Below are 14,217 nucleotides of genomic sequence, written 5' to 3' on the forward strand. Positions count from 1 at the left end.
AAATTTCAAAGTTCAAAATATGGATTGAATCATATTTTAAGTTATTCTTAATGATAAAACAGAGAATATAATCTAATCATACCTCCTTATTATCTAGTATTTCCAAGGCCTGTTGATGTTTTTGGTAGAGTAGGTGTCTTCTGTCAGGCTTAATGTTAAACTGTGGCTTCTTTTTAACTGAATCTTCAAATGTGGGTGAACTGGTGTCCAATAGTTGTGAAATATTTGGTATAAATATGAAAGGCTTAAAAACAGATCTAGAAGAAAAAGTATTAAGTTTGGTATCTGGGGATATAAAAATATTCAGCTGAAAAAAAAATATTCAGCATTATTCTAAATCTTCTAAGATTCCCTTTAATTTCTACTAATTTATAACATACTAATTGTTCCTGTCATACTACTTATACCCATGCCTGTCTTCCCTGGTACACTGGGATCTCCTTTTGGGGCAAGGGATCATCCTTTATTTAGCCTTATATTCCCACGAACCTAACAAAGGGCCTGGCATATAAACAGTGTCAAGTAAAATTATAGTTCATCATTTTCTACTGCAAATTCCACAGTTGGAGGGTAAGAACAATCCTCAATGTAACAGATTGAGCATTAGGATTTGGGATGAAAATAAGCAGCTGTGTTAATAAGGGATTCACAAGTTTTATTCCTTTTTCTGGAAGATATCTTTAATAATATGAAAGATTATAATACTAAGAGGTAGTGAATATAAGATCACTTCTAAATGTAATGTGCATTAAGTTTTATGAGACACCAATGATTTAAATCAAGGTAGTCTGTATATATCCTACTTAAGATATAACTTTATTGATATTTTGTTTTACATGTATGTATTTTCTAGATCATTTAACCTTTTAACTCTTACTCATCATCTAATATTTAATACTGAAATCTGCATTAGAAAACCAATCTACTTTTTTTTTTTTTTTTTCTTTTTGGTACGCGGGCCTCTCACTGTTGTGGCCTCTCCCCGTTGCGGAGCACAGGCTCCGGACGCGCAGGCTCAGCAGCCGTGGCTCACGGGCCCAGCCGCTCCGCGGCATGTGGGATCTTCCCAGACTGGGGCACGAACCCCCGTCCCCTGCATCGGCAGGTGGACTCTCAACCACTGCGCCATCAGGGAAGCCCCAATCTACTTGTTTTTCTTGACAATTTTAAATATAGTTAGGGAAAGAGGGAGTAGGGATAACTGCGTACCAGAAACTATAAACATTTTCGTCCCATATGAATGAGAATAGTTATGACAATGATACACATAGGAAAATGGCAGACTAAAACCTGAATAGAAAATGCATTTAAAAGACTTCTCTGGTGGCGCAGTGGTTAAGAATCCGCCTGCCAATGCAGGATACAGGGGTTCGAGCCCTCGTCTGGAAAGATCTCACATGCCACGGAGCAACTAATCCCGCGTTCTAGAGCCAGCACTACTGAGCCCATGTGCTGCAACTACTGAAACCTAGAGCCCAAGCTCCGCAACAAGAGAAGCCACCGCAACGAGAAGCCCGTGCACCGCAATGAAGAGTAACCCCCGCTCACTGCAACCAGAGAAAGCCTACGTGCAGCAATGAAGACCCAACGCAGCCAATAATTAATTAATTAAAAAAAAAAAAGAAAATGCATTAAAAAATTATTGTGGTATTTGTGCAATAAAAATTTAGCCTGACAAAATCATCACCAAACTAATGACTCTACCCTACCCCTGACCCCCTGCCTGGTTTATAGTATTTTGTGACTTTACCTCTCAGGATCAGGAGTCCCTGTAAGGAAGTGGATGCAAGGAACGTTGGAGTCTTGAGGTAAAATAGAAACCATGCTTGCAGTGGTCAGGAATTCTCCCTCCATATTAATGCCACTTGGTTTATCTCGGAGAATTTCCATCATTGTTTCAAAGGTTATGTTTCCTAGGGAAATGAATTTTAAGACGATCAAATACATATGCATTTGCAGGTTGGCATCCTGCAATTATGAACTGCTTTCTCTATTGATAATACATAATATGAGACACTGGTCTAGGTATAAATTAAGTAAGACTGACTATAAGCAAATCTTGTACCATAACTGTTAGACTCACTGCACTGTCCCAAGGAAGATTTTTTTCTAATATAAAATATACAAAATCTCAAAACATTATAACAGGTTAAATCTGTTATTTCCTAAGAAGATGAAATCAATAATGCAAAATACACTCAATCTCACTGCCCTTCCAAAAATTTTTAAGAGGTATGTAGTTAACAATTAACTAATGACAATAATAACTATTATCTGAGTCTATCCATTCTGGGAACCAAATATTAAGAGAATATTGTGCTTAGTTTCCAATATTATACCAGATGTTCTTTACAAAATAACAAATTATTTTTCCTGTAATATAATTGCTATGCCTGACATTAATACTCTTGTATGAAAGTGTGAACTGTAACCTGAGTGGGAATGAAGGAGGCAAAAGACATTATTGGCTAATGGAATTTGTATGTACATAGCTCCACTGGACTACTTTAAAAATTTAAATGTCCATCATGTGTAATGAAAATAAATGGCATTATATTCTGTTTTCTGCTTTCATAGGTAAAGTTTGATATTTTAAGGAGATTTTTTTGAGAAAAATAGAAGAAAATCTATCTCTTTAGCAAACACAACATGTCCATGGTTACAGAGAACCTCAGAATCCCATATTTGGAAGGCATTTCCACCAAAAAATTTTAAAAGCCAATCATGCCCTCAGACAGCTCTGTTTCTTTCTATATATATCCATAGTCAAAGATGTGATTTAGGATCTATCTTATGACAAGATGAATAATCTTACCCTTCCACAATGCAGTCCTCCAAAAGTAGCCAAAATATCTTCTTCTCACATGATAATAATTCTCTTCTCCAAAATTTATGACTCAATTCTCCCTGAATCACATTAGGACTCCTTCAAATTAAAACTTACTACTAAGCTTAACTTAAATAAACTTTTTCTCTCCATCTGTCTTTTGTCTGTTATTGGTCCTATCTTTTTTTATCTTGATCCTATCTCTGCCATCAGATTATAAATTCCTGATCTTTTGTCTGTATTGGTCATATCTCTGCCATTAGATTACAAATTCTCTCAAAACAAGAATGGGATTTTCTCTGTTTAGTTCTCATTCACTCAACAAATATTTATTGAACACCTATTAAATGCCAGGCACTGTCCTAGGCAATGGATAGATAGATAGACACAGACAGACAGAAAGACAGATATTGATAGATTTAGACATGGATATACAGCTCTGTGAATATAAAGAAATGAAAGTCCCCTGATCCAATTTCAATTAAGGTAACCACAGTTAACAATTCAAAAAGGATTTCTCCTGGGACTTCCCTGCTAAGACTCCACGCTCCCAATGCAGGGGGCCCAGGTTCGATCCCTGGTCGGGCAACTAGATCCCACATGCATGCCACAACTAAGAGTCCACATGCTGCAACTAAAAACAAAAGATCCCACATGCCACAACTAGGACCCGCTGCAGCCTAAATAAATAATAAATAAATAATTTTTTTTTAAAAAAAGATTTCTCCTGAAGAGTTTCAGAACAGGTCTGAAAATTTTTCTTTGAATAAATGCAAGAAATTCTCATTATCAGAAGAAAATTGGTACCAGAAAATAGCCACTTAAAGCAACATATTTAAAATAAGAATCAAAACTTCATGCTATGTAGTCGAGGAAAAGGACTGATTGGATCTTTAAAATGAAATTAAGATACAAAAATAAGTTTACATAAGCTTATAGTTAACAAAATTTAGGTTAAAATTTTAATATGCTAATTCTTAGAACAAAGAATGAAACAAGTGTAATTTTTACAACAAAATGGTAAGAGAATTCGACTTTGACTATTGCAGAATGATCATACAGATAATGATTGCAAAAATATATGAGGACTTCATCAAGTTTCTCAAGTCCCTCTCTTAATTCTTTTTTTTTTGTATAATAATTTTATTTTTTTCCTTTTTAAAAATTTTTTTGGAGTATAGTTGATTTACAATGTTGTGTTAGTTTCAGGTGTACAGCAAAGTGAATCAGTTATACATATACCTACTTTTTTTTTTTTTTTTAGATTCTTTTCCCATGTAAGCCATTACAGAGTATTGAGTCGAGATCCCTGTGTATACAGCAGGTTGTTATTAGTTATCTATTCTTAATTATTTAACATTCAAATCATTTTCTTTTGAAGCACTTTGTTGTGTTACTGCTCTCAGTTTTTCTTCAGTTGTCAATAGGTCTAACTCTCTGTTCATTTTTTATTTGCCAATGGCTTTGTATGTGACCTAATCAGTATCTAATGTTAATTTCATGGGCTTCTGGAAATCTTGCATCTTTTGTAAGACTTTCAGTTTGTATTTTATTTGTATTGTGTTAATAATCATTAAGAGACATTAACAAAAATATTGATGCAAAGAAGAGGAAGGATAGTGTTAAATTGGGAAAGATATTTGAATGAGGACTAATTTTATAAATAGATGGTTCATCAGTGATAATCTTTATGTTTAAGACTACCTTTGCTTCCTTATGCAACCCCTGTAACTTTGGGGCATCAGACTGAAAATTCAGATAAAATGGACATCCCTCCTACCATCCATCACAACTTGCTGCAATCTTTGCTTCATTAGCCAGCTGCTATATGACTAAAATGAGGTCATTTTTTTAAAGTATCTACATCTCCCCAATTTTCTTATACGACCTCCTAATTTTTCATGCTTGTACAAAGTTTATATTCCCCAAAGTATAATTCGACAAGAAAATTAAAATAGGATCACTAACATATAATTACTTACCTGAAAAACCAAAGAGAATAGATTTTAAAACTATGAAAAAAATAGACTATCAATGAGGTGTCCCATTAAATAAGTAAAAACACTCAACAGCTTTCTTATAGATCAAAACCAACCAATTGGGATAGGGAGGGTGGGAGGGAGGGAGACGCAAGCGGGAAGGGATATGGGAACATATGTATATAAATAACTGATTCATTTTGTTGTGAAGCTGAAACTAACATACCATTGTAAAGCAATTATACTCCAATAAAGATGTTAAAAAAAAAACCAACCAATTAACAAACATAATAGAAAAATATTCCATTCATATTACCAGTAAAAAAATATTAAATATCCAGAAAAAAACTTAAAAGTCAAGTGGAAATCAGTAATCTAAGCTACCACCTTAATAAACTAGAAAAAGAAGAGCAAAATAAGCTCAAGGCAAGCAGAAGGAAGAAATAATACAGATAAAAGCAGAAATCAATGAAATTGAAAGCAGAAAAGTCAATGAAACAAAAAGTGGTTCTCTGAAAAGATCAATAAAATTGACAAACCTCTAGCTAGACAGACAGAAAAAGAGAAAACACAAATTACAAAATTACCAATATCAGAAATGAAACAGGGGTATCATGACAGACCCTGCAGACATTAAAAGCATGATAAAGGAATACTATGAACAACTCTATACCCATAAATTAACAACTTAGAAGAAATGGACCAATTATTTGAAAAGCACATATTACTAAAACTCACTCAATATGAAATAATTTGACTAGCCCTATATCTCTTAAAGAAATTGACTTTAAAACTTCCAGAAATCTCCAGGCCCAGATGTTTCACTGGAGAATTCTACCAAACATTTGAGGAAGAATTAACTCCAAATCTACACAACCTCTTCCAGAAAATAAAAAAGGAGGGAACACGTCCTGACTCATTTAATGGGGCAAATATTACCCTTATACCAAAACCAAACAAAGACAGTACAAACAAACCAACACAGACCAATATCTCTCATGAATACAGATGCAAAAACCCTCAACAAAATATTAGCAAAGAGAACCCAACAATATATAAAAAGAATTATATACCATGACCAAGCTGGGTTTATTCCCAGGATACAAGGCTTGTTCAATATTAGAAAATCAATGTAATCTATCATATCAACAGGCTAAAGAAAAAAGAGAATCATATCAACTGACACAGAAAACGCATATGACAAACCTCAGTATCTATTCATGATAAAAACTCTCAGCAAACAAGGAATAGTGGAAAACTACCTTAACTTGATTAAGTTGACAAAGTACAGCTACAAAAAGCTACAGCTAATACTATACTTAATGGTAAATGACTAAATGCTTTCCCCCTAAGACTGGGAACAAGGCAAGGATGTCTGCGCTCACCATTCTTATTCAGTATAACACTTGAAGTCCTAGCCAGCACAATAAGGCAAGGAAAGGAAATAAAAAGCATACAGATTGGAAAGGAAGAACTAAACTGTCCCTATTTGCAGGTGGCATGATAGTCTATACATAAAAATCCCAAGGAGTCTAACCAAAAAAAAAAAAAACCCCAAAATAAACCTCCTAGAACCAGTAAATTCATTTAGCAAAGTCACAGAATACAAGATCAACATACAAAAAAGTAATTAAAACAATCTGAAATTTTGAAAAGAAGTTCTTATTAAGAAACAATTTGTTTAGGCTCTATAGAAGAGAACTAGAGACACTGTTTTCTCATTTAGGTTGAAACTGCAAATTTTGTAGGTCCAACTTCACTTATAGAATCTATTCTAAAGAAGTAATTTTGAAATGCAGACAAACTTAATAAATAAGATGTTCACATGATTTACAGTGGTAAAAGGGAAACAACCAAATAGTGAACAATACCATTTGTGTCCTCCCCTCCACCAGTTACTATGTTCCAGAAGGTCATAGACTGTATCATGTCTGCCACTATGTGGCCCCATGCCTAGCACAGAGCAAGTGTTTATAAAAGATTTCTTTAACAACAACAAAAAATGTCAATATGGAAAACCTAGACAAATAAAATTACAAAAGTCTACTTAGAACAGAAAAGAAAAATTCAATAAATGGACAACTATATCTTGTTCTTGACTAGGAAGGCAATATTATTAGATGTGAATTCTCCCCTAAAATAATCTATAGTTTTAATTCAAATCCAATCAAACCTCAAAAAGATTCTTCGGGGAGAAGCTGGAAAAATGATTGTAAAATTAACCTTGAAAAATGAACAGTCAAGGATTGTCAGGAAAATTCTGAAAAAGCAGAATAATGAGGAAGTATTTGTCTTACCACATTAAAAAAAAAACCCTGTAAATTCATTCATATCGTCCTTTGGCTCATAAAGCAAGTATTGAGCACTTATTATGTATACTTACACGGTTCTAAATGAAACTGAACAAATACAGTAATCTAATTTACACTTGGGTTTACTTAGGAATTTAATATTTGATAAAGTTGGTTGGCATTTCAAATCAACAGAAAAGATAATTCATTTAAAATGTGGTGTTGAGATCACTGGGTAATCATTTGAGAAGTGAGGGAAAAAACAGTAATCCTAATTCATATTTTATTTTAGTATAATTTCAGAAGAATTATAAATTTTAAAAATAAAACTATAAATATAAGATGTAGATAACCATTTCTGGTACAGTGAAATGGCCATTCTAAAAGCATGACATCAATGCTAGAAACCATATAAGAGCAATTCCACATGGGACAGAATCAACCATTTTATTATTACTTTTCTATTTATGCCAGCTATTGTTTTTCCCTTTTTATCCTTTCTTGCCCTCTTTTGAATTTAACAAGTATTTATTATTCTATTTCTCCCCGTTAGCTTATTACTTATATATTCTTTTATTATTTTATTAGTTTCTCTTGACTTATTACAGTCTGCCTTAAATTAGTTCTTCACCACTTAGTTAACGCAAGGACCTTGTAACACTTTAACTCCAATTATTGCCTCCTGTTTTTAGTGCTATTCTCATACATTAATTCTGCTGTGTTCATCTGGGTCCTCTGAGAAGCAGATGCCACAACATGAGATTAAATGTACAAGGATTTTATGAGGGAAAATGCCTATGAGAGAAAATGGGGAGGAAGTTGGACTGCGACAGAAGTCCGAGCCTGGCTTTACTAGAGAGGGAAGAAAGATTGGGTGAAAGTGACCTAGACTGCAACGCCACCTAAGGAAAGCTTTGCAAGGCCCTTAGGGAGTCTTTGACCCAGAGTCGGCCATCAGAGGAGTCCAATGACCCCAGGAATGGGCCTACCTTAGTCTCCCTGCTGCTTTCAGTCATTGGCCAGGAGCAGCCTGTGGGAAGGCAGCCTTGGTACTACATGAATTCAATGCACAACAGAATTTGAGCACTGCAGCTATGGCCATTGGTCATAAAATTATTATTATTTTAAACACACAATATTCATTTAGTTTCACGCACGTATTTACTGTTTCTGTTGCTCTTCATTCACTCCTGCTTACCTTGCCTCTATCAAAGATCATTTTTCCTGCCTGAAGAATGGCCCTTAGTATTCCTTTTAATGCCAGTTGGCTAGTGACAAATTTTCTCAATTTTATTTCAACTTTACTTTTGGAGGATATTTTCAGTGGGTATAGAATTCTAAATTGGTAGTTATTATCTTTCTCCATCACTTTACAGATGTCATTTTATAGTCTTCCAGATTCTTTCTCTTTTGAAAAGTTACCTGTCAGTCTTATAGTTGTTCCTTTGAAGATAATATATATTTTCTCTCTGACTGCATTTAAGATTTTCTGTTTATTTTCCCCCTTTAGCAATCTCACTACGATGTGCCCAGGTGTGGTTTCCTTTTATTTATTCTTGGGATTTGCAGAGCTTCTTGAAGCTGTGGCTTGATGACTTTTATTAGTTTGGAAAAATTCTTGGCCAGTATCTCTTCAAATCTTGCTTTTGCCCCTCCATATTCTCTCTCTCCTTTCCTGCTGGGACTCCAACTACATATATATGAGACCTTTTCAGTGAGTCCTATATGGCTCTCACACTCTTGTCGATATTTTCCAAACTCTCACCTCTGTTTCAATCAGGGAACTTTCTACTGATCTTCCAGTTCACTAATTTTTTTCTTCTGCTATGTCTAATCTGTTGTTAAACTAATCTATTGAATTCTTTTTTTTTTTTTTTTGCAGTACGCGGGCCTCTCACTGTTGTGGCCTCTCCTGTTGCGGAGCACAGGCTCCGGACGCGCAGGCTCAGCAGCCATGGCTCACAGGCCTAACCGCTCTGTGGCATGTGGGATCTTCCCGGACCGGGGCACGAACCCACGTCCCCTGCATCAGCAGGCAGACTCTCAACCACTGCGCCACCAGGGAAGCCCCTAATCTATTGAATTCTTAATTTCTGTTATTAGAAATTTACAGTTCTATTATTTCCATTTGGTTCTCTTTTATAGATTTCAGTTCTCTGATGAAATTCTCCATTTTTTTGTCTAATTTTCTTGAACATATAAAACATATTACTTTTAAATTCTATATCTGATAAAACTAATTTGGGGATAACCAGTGGGTCAGTTTCTACTGTCTGCTTTCTCTTGATTTTCAATCACTTGGTCCTATTTCTTGGCATGTCTGATAATTTTTTATTGAATGTTGGACACTATAGATTAAAATCTGTAGAGGCACTGCATGATATTTTCCTCCACAGAGTATTTAATTTTCTTCTGGCAAACAGATGTAATATAGGTAGATTACCTATTGATCCAGATGAGACTGGTCTATTCTGTTTGTTCTTATTCCTAAAGTGTAGCCTTTCTGGGGTTTTAACTGAAAGCCTGGGGTATTTCCCAGGCCCCTTCTTCTTGGTTGTCTAATGTTCCACCCTCAGTTAATCACGCAAACTTCCGTTTTATGTTAATAGCAAATTTTCACTTTCTACATAGTATAGCTATGACTTCAAATTCAAGAAAAATAATGTATAGATAACTTGTTACAGGAGCAATATCTTTCTGTTAGTTTTGAAAAAACGCAGGAAGAAAAAAAAAGGATACACCTGAAAACAACCCTTAATATTAAAACTAAACAATAAAGCAAAAGCCATCCACATCTATCTATCACACACATAGCTGCTGCACCTAGTGAGATTTTAGAATGATTCAAATATAAATTCCTGTAAATGGCAAGTTTTAACAAAAACAGTGTCAGAACCATAACACTGCAGTAACACAGGTATTATGAAAATGTTTTCTGTAGTCAAAACCTACAATTCTCAAAATGAAAGAAGGATTTACATGATCACTTGAGTAGGATAACTATATGTAATCCACTTGTAAGCACTGAATAAGTACTCAGACTGCAATGGCAGGGTTCACTACAATGAATGCAAAACACAGGGTACAATTTCACTGCAATTTAAACTAGTTATTTAAAATACAAGAGTGAATATAGATACAATCTGGATATACATGCAGCACAGTTAATAGCTATCAGGTAGGAATAGTTGTAAAGTACAGAGGTAGGCTCTTCCATCTAGAAGACTCATAGGAAGAATTAGCCGTAATGTACTAGTAGACAATTTTCTATAAAAGTACTGGAAAGACATTTATTCTTTTGGCAAAGCACAGAAAGTGGGATGAACTATACTTCATACTTAGCGGAAAAATAAGTTTCATGTCAGATGCATCTATTACTATAATATTTTATGCATTTCAAATCTATAATTCAGTTATTTTGTAGTTAAATATAACAGAATTAATTATTATGATACAGTGGCTAATTAATTTATAATTATTTCTACCTATTTTTTCTTCCTTTCGTTCAATCACCCTAAACCTTATGATTCTTGACATTTTCCTCTCCGCCTTAATTATGTGTTGTTATTCTTCATTTTTTAAGAATACCTGCTAATTTTATGTCTTAAGCCTTTAGGTTTATTGCCAGAAAAAAAGGATACAACAATGATCTTTGTTAAACTACCTGCAAATTACAATTTAATTCAATTCAACTAATAATCCTTTGTTAATTTAACAAAAAAAAGAAACTTATTAAGCACACACACACTAGTGCAAGACACTGAACTAGGTGCTGAGAGGAATATAAGGACAAATGAGAGTCCATTTTTTTTCAGTTTCATACAGGAGACAAATGAAGAGCACAAACACAACTTCCTCTTTTGTAAAATGAAGATAATACCTGCTTCACATGGTTGCTTAAAGAAAATAATGTAATCACTTAGCACAGTGTCTAGCCTTTGATACACTTTTTTTTTTTTTTTTTGCGGTACGCGGGCCTCTCACTGCTATGGCCTCTCCCGCTGCGGAGCACAGGCTCCCGACGCGCAAGCTCAGCGGCCATGGCCCACGGGCCCAGCCGCTCCGCGGCATGTGGGATCCTCCCGGACCAGGGCACGAACCCACGTGCCCTGCATCGGCAGGCGGACTCTCAACCACTGCGCCACCAGGGAAGCCCTGATACACTTTTTTAATAAATAGGAGTAGGTGTTGCTACAACCAGTACTCTGTCTCTACTTTTACAACAACGGTAAGCCTAAAATCAAAATCCTTAGAATAACATATTTTAGCATTTTCTACATATGTATCTATATGAAAAAAGATAGTTTAAACAACCTACTTATAAAATGGCAAACTAATATTAAGAAACTTTATAGGAAACTTTTCAAATGATGACATTCTTCTGGAAATTAAAATATAAGATATTAAATACTTTGAAAACAATGATGTTAAGGCATTCTAAAAACATTCTGTCACAAACTTTTTTCTGCTATACATATAATTAATTTGTTTAATGAATACCTGAGAAGCAAGTATCAATCACTGACTTATCTATCTCTGAGTAGTTGCTTTCTGATTGATTTATAGAACCATTTTATCCTTCAAGTGAAGGAAGATAAATCAGTCACAGATTTTTATTAGTGGAAAGACCCTTTTAGCATTTATCTGCCACCCAATAATCTTCTAAATAAAAGTTATTTTTCTGGAATTATTTGGAGGTGAATAGACAAAGGTACATTACTAGTAATTTTTTAAGAGTTAGTAGTAACCAAATATAAAAATGGGGAAAACATATATTAAGAACAGGAAAGTTATTTAAAAATTATAAATTAACATAAGAATATGGTTAACCTCACTAATAGGAGAAATATATTTTAAAGTAATAACATGCCAATTTTGCCTAAAAATTTAACAAGATGGAATAAAAACAATATCCTATATTGGTAAATATATTAGAAAATGGGCACTCAAATATTACTGGTGGAAATTTAAATTGATGCAACTTTTCTGGTGGTCATTTTGGCAATGAGTTTCAAAAGCCTTAAAACATGCACATGCTTTGACCCCACATTCTACTTGTAGGAAATTATTCTAGGAAAATAAACATGGATGTGCAAATAAAGAAGCTATAAGCATATTGTATAATTTTAAGTGGTAGAAAACTAAAAACAAACTAAATAACAGAGAATTTGTTAATTAAAGTATGATTCATACAATCAATCTTTACTATATAATGATAAAATACAACCACATGGAAATAAATAATATACCAAAATAATAGAATACCATGCATCTGTTAAAAATGAGAAAGTTCTATATATATTAAAATAGAATGATCTACATTATACATTGGTAACTAGAGAAAACTTATGTGCAGAAGAGTGTGTATGGCATGCTACCATTTCTATAAAAAGGAGAAGAATATCTATACATATTTGTTTCATTAAGCATACATCATCTCTGAAGGCATATACAAGGAAATGCCTGTAGGAAAAAGGACTGAACAGGGGCATGTTAGAAGGGAGAGGCTTCACTGTATACTCTTGTATACCTCTGAATTTTGAATCATGTGAATATATTTATTTTTATAAGTAAAAGAATGTCATAGAATATTAAATGACATGGGAAGGAGTTCTGCTTTCATTTAGGCTGAGTAAGCTTCCATCATACTAACCCTCCCTCAGATAACTATAAACTTGGGACAAAATACACTAAGGCTCTTTACTGTGAGCAAAAGCAGGAAAATTCTGGAGGAGAGATGACACTTGGAAGATGGGATGAAGCACAGAATAAATTTCCCATTTTTGTTACGGCTTTAGCCTGAGGGAAGGCCACGGTCAATGCTGTGCAATGTGGCACAGGTAGTTATAGAAAACCTTGGTCTTTCTGGCCTGAAGAACCAGAGGCCAACTACCGGTACTAGAAGGTGAAGGGAGAATCGCAGAAAGGAGAGAGTTATAGAGAGGAACCCCCAAATTCTTTGTAAAAAAAAAAAAACTGTGCCCAAATCTCCATCTGTTTCATGAATCAGCATATGTGGGGGAGAATGATAGCAGCTCAGCTAAAGATAAAAGAACAAAACTGGAATTTGAGCTGCTGACCAGGAGACAGACTTTGCAGACAGAACACAACCAATTCAATTGCTAAATCAAAAGTTATTGATATTTCTTTCTAGGTGAGTTTTGGTGATTGGTGGCTTTCAAGGAATTGGTTCATTTCCTCTAAGTTACTGAACACACTTAGAGCTGTTTATAGCGTTTCCCTATTATCCTCCTAATGTCTATGGGGTCTATAATAATATCTGTTTTCCTGACATGTAACTTGTGTTTTCTTCCTTTTTTTTTTTTCTTTGTGGAGCTGAGTGTTTCAATTTATTAATCTTTTCAAAGAACCAGCTTTTAGTTTGATCCATTTTCTCCACTGTTTTGTTGTTTTCAATTTTATTGATTTCTGCACTTTATTATTTCTTTCTTTTCTTTCCTTGGGATTTCTTTTTTCTTTAGTTTATCAAGGTGAAAGTTTACATTGTTGATTTGAGACCTTTCTTATTCTCTAATATAAGCACTTAATGCTTTAAATTTTCCTGTAAACACTACTTTTGCTGCATGCTATAAATTTTGGTATATTGATTTTCATTTCATTCCACTCAAAATATTTTCTAATTTCCCTGGAGACTTCTTTTTTGACCCATACATTTAAAGTGTGTTGTGTGGACTTCCCTGGTGGTGCAGTGGTTAAGAATCTGCCTGCCAATGCAGGGGACACGGGTTCGAGCCCTGGTCTGGGAAGATCCCACATGCCGCGGAGCAACTAAGCCTGTGCGCCACAACTACTGAGCCTGTGCTCTAGAGCCTGCGAGCCACAACTACTGAAGCCCGCGCGCCTAGAGCCCGTGCTCCACAACAAGAGAAGCCACCTCAATGAGAAGCCCGTGCACCGCAACCAAGAGTAGACCCCGCTCGCCGCAACTAGAGAAAGCCCGTGCGCAGCAACGAAGACCCAATGCATCCAAAAAAAATAATTAATTAAAAAAAAATAAAGTGTGGGCTTCCCTGGTGGCGCAGTGGTTGAGGGCCCACCTGCCGATGCAGTGGACGCGGGTTCATGCCCCGGTCCGGGAGGATCCCACATGCCGCGGAGC

The 14,217-nt window shown here is 35.0% G+C and overlaps 1 protein-coding gene across 5 annotated transcripts in view; it reads right to left on the reverse strand.

Annotated features, from left to right (window-relative positions):
* The window catches only part of SCRN3 (secernin 3), a 37,374-nt gene that overhangs the window by 7,262 nt on the left and 15,895 nt on the right, over positions 1-14,217 (reverse strand). For all 5 annotated transcript variants that reach the window (XM_073807563.1, XM_073807564.1, XM_073807565.1 and 2 more), the window contains 2 exons: positions 1,751-1,913; positions 83-257 (listed from right to left, as the gene is read on the reverse strand). In XM_073807563.1, coding sequence (XP_073663664.1) covers positions 83-257; positions 1,751-1,913 — 338 coding nt within the window. The remainder of the gene's footprint in view (positions 1-82; positions 258-1,750; positions 1,914-14,217) is intronic.

Source organism: Tursiops truncatus, chromosome 7 (genome assembly GCF_011762595.2).
Source record: "Tursiops truncatus isolate mTurTru1 chromosome 7, mTurTru1.mat.Y, whole genome shotgun sequence".
In the NCBI taxonomy this organism is placed as follows: Eukaryota; Metazoa; Chordata; class Mammalia; order Artiodactyla; family Delphinidae; genus Tursiops; species Tursiops truncatus.